The following is a 10,907-nucleotide window of genomic DNA, read 5'->3' on the forward strand; positions in this document are numbered from 1 at the left end:
GATAAAAATTTTCATCCTTAAGTATAATGTTTAGTCTTTACTAACATTTGATATGAGTGGTGTTTTACAAATTCTTATGCTTTGTTCTCCAAGTACTGCTGGGCATATAGTAAAGTTTCTAAGAATATATGGGTATATATAAATTTTCTTTTGCTTGTAGAGCTTGTGTTTATATAGCAAGCTGTTTTTATTAAAGTTCTCTACAAAGTTTCTCACTCTTTGGGAGAATTAAATGCTAGCAGAACTTGTGATCAGCTGTTTTAGTGAAAAGATGGTGTAGTGACTCGCTCTGTGCAAGAAATTGGATGAACTTTCTCACAAAGTATATTTAACTTGAAACAGCCTGTTCTACTGTGACTAAGTCTTCTGGGCCAAAATATTTTTTTTTTATGTTGAACTAGAATTAGTTTGACCTCAGACATCTTACTCACAAATATAATTTAACATTATGCTACTCCTTCGCTGCGCTGCTGAGAGGATTGCATCAGTTACAAAATAAAACATGACTAGTTATGTTTTTGTTGCCTTGCATGACTTTGAAACTGGGGAAAAAAGCCACAAATCCAGCTTCTTAAACTTTTTCTATGCTAGTTTAGACTCCATAGAAATTCAAATCCTGCTTGTAAAAAGTTTAAAAATACATGTTTTTCTTCTCCAGATAATGTCTCCCACGGCATTGTTTTTGGCTGCAAAAGTGGAAGAACAGCCACGGAAACTTGAACATGTTATTAAAGTAGCAAATGCATGTCTTCATCCTCAAGAGCCACAACTGGATACAAAGAGTGATGTAGGTGGAAGTTATGGTTTCAAAGATACATGGTTTGAAATATGACATTTCATCTAATGATTTGTTACATTGTCTTGCTGGATTATTGCTGTCTGGAGCCTATTAAAAAAAAGCCTTTGTTTTTATACCATATAAGTCTTTCTATTACTTAATGCACTTTCTTAAAGACTCACTTATTTGTTATGAAACTTGAAGAGATTGCTCCATCTTGAAATTTTTAGGGCACCCACCTGACCTCCCAGAAATGCTTTGCTGGAATCGATTGTCTGAGATCCAGACCAAGTTAATCTTCCAGCGAAAGGCAGGCAGGTGGACCTGAATTTGTAACAGTGCTTGTACTGTTGGAAGAAAATGACCCCAGTGTGAAGTGAACTGTCAGTGCTCACTGGCTGGGTACTGGTCTCATGTGGCCAGTGCTGTACCAGAGGGAGTGTGTGAATGAAGTTCTGAGGAAATCGATGGCTGTGTCTTCACCTCTCTGCTTGTTTGTTTCAGGCATACCTTCAGCAAGCCCAAGAGCTGGTTATACTTGAAACAATAATGCTTCAAACTTTAGGTATGTCTTTCTAAATACCTCCTGTGCAGCTAACCTGCCATGAAGAAAGAGCTAATGGGACCCAAATAACTGGATTTTTGATGGGCTATTTGTACACTAGAATTTAACTGTTTTCCTGTGTAACTTCTGACCTGTGAATTTAGTTTTGTGTTAGCAGTTCTGCTGTGTTCACTGCAGAGAAGAAAGGTGTGTCTGTACTTGTGAAAGAGATGTTTCTGACAGTTTGAGTTAGAAATGTGTAGGCTTCCAAATAGGTTTTACTCCAAGTTGTAATTACATTGACATTTCTTCCCATAAAGTAACATGGTGTTGTAGGCTGTGGCTGTGTGTGTAAACTGAAGCAGTTGGAAACAGCTTTGTATCCAATGCTCTTCCCCATTCTGTTTTTCCATAGCAGGATATTATGTAATTGAGCAGCTGCTGAGTTTGAACAGCACAAGTTGTAGTGTAGCCATTTAATGGATTCAGATGATTCCAAAATTTGAAGTGGAATGTTCTGTCAAGGCACTCTTCTGACTAAAATACCACAGAGACAATTACAGCCAGAGGCCTGAGAACACTGACTTGCTCAGATATTCTTAAATACCACTTGGGGTATTGTTAAAAAAATAGCTCACAGTAGTGACCTAATTCTTAAAACAGTGTCATAAACCAAGAACCGTTTCTTAAGTCACTGATCTACAAATGGACTTAATTCTGATTTCATACATGCAACATGTTTAAGTGCTAGAAATCAATTAATTAAAGTATACATGCACGCACATATTTCATTGTGTTTGCAGTACAGTTTTAATTGACAAATTTTTAACTTGGTAGAAATTGTTCAGATATAGCCAGCTTTGAAAAGATAGTAATTTATCAATTCATGTGTGTACAGGATTTGAGATTACTGGAGGTATATTTTAGTAATGGATTACAAAGTGGCTTTACCATCTGCCATTCAAAAGTATGAATAGGTAAAGAAAAAAAGGTACTTAAATTGTGTTACTTATTCTGCAGTTCAAAGGTTTAGCAAGTATTTTAGGTCTGCGGGGGAACTTCAGGGGTTTGCTTTTTATTTTACAGATGCAAATGTATAATTCTAAAATGTTTTTGTAACTCCTCAGGTTTTGAGATTACCATTGAACATCCACACACAGATGTTGTGAAATGTACACAGTTAGTGAGAGGTCAGTGACTTTTAACCACTTCTGTAAGTCCTTTTTTAACTTTCTAGTAAAATTTGAAAGTAATGTCTAATATGATTTTTCACCAATTATGTTATCCAAGTATGTTTAAAATTAATTATTAAAAGTTTGATCTTAACCTTTAGAGATTCATAGAGTCCAGTCTTCTGTCCTTCATAATTTTTTTGTTTTCTTATTAGCTTTGATTTTAACAGTACCTGTTCTGTATGTTCTGGAATGACAGAAGCAGTTGCAAACTGATTGGCCAGATCCATAGTGTCATTCTGAGCTGATGATTTTCACTCTGAAGTAGTTTTACCCATTGATGGCTAGTGCCAGCTTTTTGTCTTAGAAACTCTTCAAAGGTAATGGACTGAGGGATAGAGAGTGCATAGCAAGTTGGCTGTCACATGCAAATAGGTGTGACTAATTGTTTTTCTGGAGCAGTGCGTCCTTACATGTTCTGGATGGTAGCACAAAACCCCAAGCCTTTAGTTAAACATATCCTGTACCTTGTATGCAGCTCACTAGTGTGACTGGCTAGAAACCTGTTTTGTTCTCTGTATTTTTTGTGGCATTTTGGCACATCTTCTTTAATTCCTGAATTGGTTTCTTTTGGAGCTTTAAAAAAAGATTAAAACACCCCCTTATAAGATGTAGGATGAAAAAAATTAGGAATCAGTTTTAAAAGCATCTAAAATAAGCTTTTCAGTTTAATTATGTTTCTTAAGGAAAAAGTGTTGTGAAATGATTAGAAATGTTAGTCATTAGCTGGTTTTGCAGTGAAAAAGGCTTAAGTGCTTCGAAGTTTTCGGTGTTTTTTCTTCTCCCTCTAAAAAATACATGAAAGTTAGGTACAACCTAATCCTGTTAATTAGATTTGGTCTGTAGTAACTCTGGAATGAATGGTGTTCTTTTAAGGAAGAGTGTCTTATTGCTGTAGCTTCCTGCTGTAGTGTCTTCAGTTTTATTGCTATCCTTGATATGAGATAGTGATTCTCTGCTTTCTGCCCAGATTTGGTTGTGACTTGGTGCGTGACTCCAGTTGCACCTGAAGTCTCAGTAGTCTGCACCAGCTGCTCTGTAGAGTTTTGCTTTGGTTTTTCTTAGCTGTTGGTCACTGTAAATGTGAGCACATTTTACTGTTTTGGGGAGCCCCTGTGCTTCTGTTTGGTTTTTGGGGCTGTGGGGAGGGGTGGGGGCAATGTATCGCCTCAAGATTTCCACATCAGTGTGTGTCACTCAAGCTTACAGGCACACTGCTACACAAAATGGATTTCCTTTTGTCAAGGGTAGATACCACTCTGAGGCAGTTCAGCTTTTCCCTCTGTGTTTTGTAAGCTAATTTTTTGTACTGACAAAATTCATACTTTGAAGATACTGTGAATTTTTTAATTTGACATCTTTAAACTAATATTTCATTTTATTTAATAATTTAAAATATTCAATGACATTTAATGTTAGCAGGCTTGAAAAAATACTTAGAAGTCTAAAGTGATGTCAGGTCTTGAAATCTGAAGACTTCAGTGTGGGCTGAAAGCCCATGTAGCTCAAGGACTGGTGCACAGTGAATGTAATGTCTGATGTTTGAAAACCTGCTCACTGAGGGAGGTGTGCTCCTTAGTGTGTGTGTATATGGAATCCTTGGGAGTATGTGTCCCTAGGAATGGTGTAGACTGTGGGCACAAGATTTGAATACCTCATATTAAAATAAGAAAAAGGAGCCTAATTAATTAATTTGAAACATAAGGCATGAAATGTGAAGTCATGCGTGCAAGTCAGGCGAGGACAGAATAACTGCCATGGACCATTGGTTTTGTGTTGAGAGGACAAAGAGATGGGGCCATAGGCACAGTGATTATCTTCAATGACATGGTGGTAGTTTTCTACCCTGAACATTTATTTATTGGACAGTGTAGGTTTTCAATGTCAGTAGATGCAACACTCAGACATCTGAGACCCGAAGCTTTCGAAATTTACCTGAGATTTGTCAGTGTTAAACCTTTAGTGTTAGAGGGATTGACTGAGAGGTTAGAGAAATCCAAGGTTACTTCATCCAGTTCTGGTAATGTCATCTTGGACAAAAAGCACCATTTCAGAAGGCAGAGATACCTTTTTTGAATAAAAGTGATTAACTTATCCAAGCCTGTTGTGATTAAAACCTCCAACTGCATGTTTGGAGAGAGGAGGAAAGAAGTAATGTAATGTCTGACAGAGTATCAAAAAAAAAGGCAGTAAAGTTAGCTGAGGTCTGCAAGTGTAGACTTGGGGGTTTGTGCACTGCATTGTCAGGTGGTGAGAAAGGGCCCTTTGGCTGACTAAACTGCAGTGCCCCAGAGGATGGCTGATTCTCTCCATCACTTTTTTGCTGTCTTGCATCCAGGGTAGTTTGTTTTATGCAGTCAGTGTTACCTGTTATTAAGCTGTAAGCTATCCCCTTTAAAAATAAAATGAAAAAATAAAAACCCAGGTTGTGTTGATGATGCTCAAAAATTTCAGCCAAGTCCTTTGTCAGAAGACTGTCTAGTCTGGCAGTGGCACACCAGAATCAATTTCTGGAAGCTGAAGATGAACTAGTGGAAATTGGTGCAAATAAATATAATTGCTTCAACATACAACTAAAGAAAAAAATGAGTTCTTCTCTAAGATTGAAAGCCTTTTTGAAGGTGTTATTAGACAACACAGATCCTTGCAGAGAAGGGGTGACTGGATGGATAGATAATGATTCATGATGTTCAGGCATACAATATCTATTTACTCCCTCTGTGTTCAGAGACTCATGGGTTAATGAAATTGTTCCATCTTTGCAGTTTGGTCAGTATAGCAGACAAGGAAAATGGTGTGGGCTTAGTATTTTTTCTGCACCATTCTTCCTCAGTGTCAAGAGACTGAGAAGAGGAGACAGGACCATCATTCCTTAGGATCCCACAGGTCCAAGGAATCTGAAGGCAGTGGATATGTGAGGGCCTGTCAACAAGCTTCAGTGCCCATTCCAAGAATACTCCAGTAGTGAAGAGAAGAAAGGAAAAAAGAAAAGGGGGGAAAACCCCCACCAAAATACCAAAAACTGTTCTGGCTTTGAACCTTGCTGCCTTCAACATTAGCTGAATGATCAGCAGTGAAACTGCCCTGGTGCCAAGACTGTGGCACGGTCCTCTTAAACTGTGGTGCAAAATCAGTCTGTTCTCAGCCTGCTTCTGGTGAGACTTGGAATCTGTATCCTCATGTCCATCTTGGGAAGTCTTCAGTCACTCCTTTCTCTGTGTTGGAACACAGCCTTTTGGAACTGAAGATGAGATCTCAAGGATTTCTAGGATTGTTCTCGCTACACTGCAGGTTATCAGGTATCTTGAACACCCATGATCCTTACTAATCTTTTGTGGAAATTGCACTGTCATATCCTTCAAATATCCCATAGTATCTGTATGCACATGCCATTGCTTAAATCAGGCTGAGAAAGACAAAGTCAGCAGAAGAGGAAGTGAAAAATGCTTCAGCTTTTTCAGAGGCTATTCTCATGAGGAAAAATTAAATCTTAATGGTGTGGAAAGATGTGAAACACCAGCTGCACTCCAGCACTGCTACGGGCGGCCTTCCCATTCTGAACTTTGACCTCAGGCTTTTATGGGCCTGTTCCCAAGCCTTCAGTACTTTCAAGAAAGCAAAGCCACCAGGACTGCTCAGACCTGAATGCTTACACCATGGCCTCCTCCAGCCCTTTCCAGATACAACAGGCACCCTCCAGCATCCCTTTGCTCAGAGCCTGGGGCTTTTTGCTTTTGCCAGAAGGACTTCAGCAAGCTTCTCTCTTCTGATGCTGACTGGCTTATCTGCAATCTCCTCTTCCTGGGGAATGCTCACACATTGTCAGGGTTCAGGCATAGCCAAATACCATCTCCTAATGGGGACTTGGCAGTCACATTTTCATGAGCATCCCAAGATCCAAGATAAGCTATGTTGAAGAAAAGACTCGGGTATCTTGGAATTGCAAGCAGTTGAATTGTGTGGCTATGCCCAATAAAAAGCTTTTTGGTTTCCAGTTGGCAGTTTCTTGGAGACAGCCTTTCAGGAGGTGTGTCAGACAGAAAGTCCTGTTTCAAAATATTGATGACTGTTTCACTGATCCCAGTCTTATGGCTGCTTCTGCAACAGTGAGACAGGATGGATGTTTTAAATCACTCCTGAATGCTAAAATCTAAACTGGTCATTCATGGCTGGTGTCGTAGCCATCGGTCCTGCGGCTTGTGAGTTATAAGAGCAGCTCTGCTGGCTTGTTTTAGCCTCTGCTTCAAGATTATTTAAATTTTGGAGATGCACTTTCCACTACTATAATGGGAATAAACCAACAAAATATAGGAACCAAAATTCATTAGATTTAATTTCACTGATGGATTCTGCTAAACCAAAGCTGCCCTACATGGAACAATTTGGGACAGATATTTTCAGTTGTGCCTTGTGTTATCAAAGGCTTTAGTTGTGAGCTGAAATTTCTTGTTGCTTTTGGCAGTAATTATTATTTAGCTGTAAATAAGTTGAAACAGAATCATACTACTTATAGTACAGATTTATTTAGCACAGTAATTTTTGATTACGGCTAAAATGTGTGTTTCAAGATGTGATTCTTTTCTTCCAGGTATGTGTTTTGATTTACTCATCTTTCAAGCTGATGTTAAATAGAAGTTTTCTGGCATCTGCTTTTCTTCCTTATTCAAAAGAGACATTTCAGTGAGAGTAGAGATGCTTCTTGGTCTTGCTCCTTTAATTCAAACATGTAACTTTACAGAGTATATAAACCATTGAAGATCCTTTAGGCATTGCTTTGATGAAAAATGAAGAGCAAGACATCAATTTCAGTTTTACTCAACCATTGTGTATTTTTATTTGTTATGACAGTCTCATCTCACCTTTTTTTTTTTTGGTAATTCCACCTTATTTTATTTTGGTTGGGAAGGAGAGGTTGAACTCCTTAGTTTTTTGGCATGCAATTACCATTACAGCGTGCAAACTAAATATTATAGCATAACACATTGTCAGTTCACATTTTGATTATTATGGATTAGTAGAATTTGTGTGTAGGAACAGATCCTGTTACCTTGCAACTTCCACATTCTTCTCAGATTATGGCACTACCTGGCTGTGTAGCATAAAGACAAATCTGAATTTTATTCCTTGGCAATTATTAGAAGTTGATTTAAATCACATTTTAATATGCTTTTTAAAAACTAAAGCTAAATTTTAAAAGCCACAGTAGTATTTCTCAAACTTTATAGAAATATTATTATTAAAATTAAAGTTTAACAGTATTGCCTTTGATATAAAATTCAACACTACGCTTTCTGCAGGTAGCACTGATTTCAAGTGATAGTGTCAAAGTAAGAATTCAATGAAGGCTGCATTCAATCTGCGGTTAAACCCCTTGTGCCCAGCTATTCCATTAAATGCATGTTACAGTAAGTTCTCTTACCTGAGTGAGGAGCATTGGGGTGTCACTCTAGGGGCAGCACTCTGTGACTGTAACAGCCCAAATCAATTTTTCATTTCTGGCATGTTGCAGTCCTGTGCTTTGTTTCAGTATTTTTTTTCTGACTAACTCAAATAATTTTGTCTGTTTCCTGTCAAAGCCGTAGGTTTAACAAATAGAGAGCAAAATGTTATGATTACAGTGCTCTTAATTAGAAGGAGCAGAAAACTGATTTTTTTTCCCCACGTAGCTTGGGAGCTTGCTGTGTTCCAGGGCTTTGGGAGAGAGAGGTGGCTGTTTGCAGGGAGGTGGGAGGGTGTCCTGCCATGCCCCTCTCCAAGAGCAGGACGAGCACTGTGCTGGGAATTGGCTGGGACTGCCTGCCTGCTGCACTCCCAGGTGAAAGCAGGGATCCCCTGCAGGTGAGGCTGGGGAAGCAGCGCTTCCCAGAGGAGAGTGCTCACCTGTCAGGGGTTGGAGGGATGCATCTGCATCAGCAGAGAGGAGCTGTCCTGTGGGCTGTGCAAGGGGAGGGAGGGGCACTGAAAGGAATGACAGCTCCAGCTCCAGTACTGAGTGTGTCTCAGAAAAGGTTATTTTAAAGGCTATTTAGCTAAAGCCAGATCAGTACTTTGGAAATACCCAGCAGTGATTTTTGGAAGGTAAAACTGCTTAAATTTTGGGATGAACCTGACAAGTTTGCACAGATCTTTAATCTCCCTGTTTTTCTTTTCTTACAGCAAGCAAGGATTTGGCACAGACATCCTATTTCATGGCTACCAACAGGTTGTTATCCTGAACCTCTTTGTTGCACTGTTGTAGCACACTATAGCTTCCTTTACTGCAGGGCCCCCTGATGTGTCTTACCCTTGTTGCAGTGGGGGACTGGGCCACCTCCAGTGGTGGTACCTCCCCACCTGCAGTGCGGTGTATTGGACAAGGGCCTGACGGCACAAAGGGCTTAAATGCACAATGAGAAGTGTAGTGGTGCTTTCTGATGACTTTTTCTCGATTGTGAGTGCATAAGTCTAAAATTGGTAGCCTGAATAGCAGCTAAAGATTACAAAGAGATAAACTTAACCTAGAAATCCGAGCATCTTGGTAAGTACAAAACTATTTTTAGTTTACACTTGTAGTTAATGGCAGTTTTCTCTTAACTTTAAGTATATTGATCCAGTCGTAACTTATAAAATTCTAGTGGGCCTAAGGTATTTTCAACTAGCTGATTTTTCTTTTTAGATAGACTAGTACTAGCCCAGTGTTATTTCTTTTAGAAAGAAATAATATATATAACATATATAACTTATATATAACTTAATATATAGTTTTAAAACTTAAGTACTTAGATAAATTTATAGTTCTAGGATTTCAAGTGGGTGTTTTGTAGACATAGCCTGTCATAGAAAGAATTAGAGAGCAGACTTTAGTCTTGATTTCTTGATTACTTCAATTTTCCTCTTGCAAAACTACTTTAATCTTTATTTAAGAGGATTACATTATGTGTAGATACCATTTTTAAACGGTATCTGCTGGTTATTAGAACTGTTCTAAATAAACAAATAAATCCTGGTGGTTCCTTGATGGGCAAGATTCTGTACTTAAGCAGCTGTTAAGAGAAGTTATCTTAAAGCAGTGAAAGTGAACCAATGTATTTGTGGTGCTGGAAGCTGAAGACAAGGTCACAAATGCAGGCCTGGTGAAAGCAAAGCCCACAGATAAGTCACCTGGCTACTGTGGAACTGCTGGGGGCCTTCTGATTGTCTCATTCAGAGACTGCACCATCAGCTCTATGCATTCCACTGCAGAATTTTAATTCACCATATTATACTGCCCTTTTAAGTACTTAAGTACAATAGATTAATTGGTAAATTTATTTACTGTTCATCAGGCTTTTAATAGCAAAAACAAACTTTTCTACCAGATAAATGTCCTGCCCTTTGTTTTCTTAGGGCAGTAAGATATTTTAGGAACTTACTCAACAAAATGTTTAACTGCTGTTGATTGATAAGCTATCTCATTCTGTATGTTAATGGTTGATTTGTTTGGGTTTTCTGTTTTACATGTTTGATTTCCTTTGGTTCCTCGTTACGAAATTTGTGCAACAGCCTTCATCTTACCACATTCTGTCTTCAGTACAAGCCCACAGTGATAGCATGTGTGTGCATTCACTTGGCCTGCAAGTGGTCCAACTGGGAGATTCCAGTATCAACTGATGGAAAACACTGGTGGGAATATGTAGATCCCTCAGTTACTCTGGAACTACTAGATGGTAAGTCACGCTCCTTTCTCATTTTGAGATTCAAGGATTTATTCATGCAAGGATGGAGCACAGTATGTAGTGAGAGCTTTCAGCTGAAATTAAGTCTCACTGACTGTGTGCTGTATCTTCAGTGAAAGAAACGGGTAGGAGCAGGGAGAACTTCAGAAGACAAACTTGGTTTGGCTGTTGGCTGGGGTGTCCGTATATCTTTTGCCAGAATCCTGCTTTTAAATGCTATTCAGAACCAAGACAGAGATGGAAATGTGTCAGTGCAAATTCATGCAGTCCTGATTGTTTCAGGTACCTCAGTGTTGTTTCAGTGACAATGTTGATAAGGCTGTACATAAAATTGCCATGCTTATGAAGGCAGTTTATTAACAATTTGGTGTAGCTTGTGGGATCTCAGACTCTTAGTAAGAGGAAAGCATATGCTTAGAACACTCTACACCTAGAATTTTACTGTCTTTTAAGATAGTATTTACTACAGTGGTGTCTGAATTTAAGGGCCAGATGTGCTGCTGTAGTGGAGGTGGGAGCTCCTGGGGCTTTCAGATCTGTGTTGGACTTTGTTGGTCCTGGAGTGAAACATTTGTTTCACATTAGTGGTGGTGATCTCCAGGCTTCAGATGGCCCAGCATTGACGCTCTGTGCCTGCTGCTTTCCTCTGCTCAGCTGTT

The 10,907-nt window shown here is 39.0% G+C and overlaps 1 protein-coding gene across 10 annotated transcripts in view; it reads left to right on the top strand.

Moving 5' to 3' along the window:
- The window catches only part of CCNT2 (cyclin T2), a 28,031-nt gene that overhangs the window by 8,861 nt on the left and 8,263 nt on the right, over nt 1-10,907 (top strand). For 5 of the 10 annotated variants that reach the window (XR_015289535.1, XM_086898677.1, XM_023931374.2 and 2 more), the window contains exons 3-7: nt 659-787; nt 1,283-1,343; nt 2,450-2,512; nt 8,711-8,756; nt 10,076-10,239. Coding sequence is in view for 9 of the 10 variants with exons in the window: in XM_086898677.1 (XP_086754803.1) it covers nt 659-787; nt 1,283-1,343; nt 2,450-2,512; nt 8,711-8,756; nt 10,076-10,239 (463 nt within the window). In the remaining variant the exon portion in view is untranslated. Of the gene's footprint in view, nt 1-658; nt 788-1,282; nt 1,344-2,447; nt 2,513-5,715; nt 5,854-7,003; nt 7,143-7,851; nt 7,960-8,710; nt 8,757-10,075; nt 10,240-10,907 lie in introns of those variants that run through there. The other 5 variants (XM_023931375.2, XM_023931376.2, XM_086898678.1 and 2 more) reach the window with 5 other exon arrangements.

Source organism: Cyanistes caeruleus, chromosome 7 (assembly GCF_971803275.1).
Source record: "Cyanistes caeruleus chromosome 7, bCyaCae1.hap1.1, whole genome shotgun sequence".
NCBI lineage: Eukaryota > Metazoa > Chordata > Aves > Passeriformes > Paridae > Cyanistes > Cyanistes caeruleus.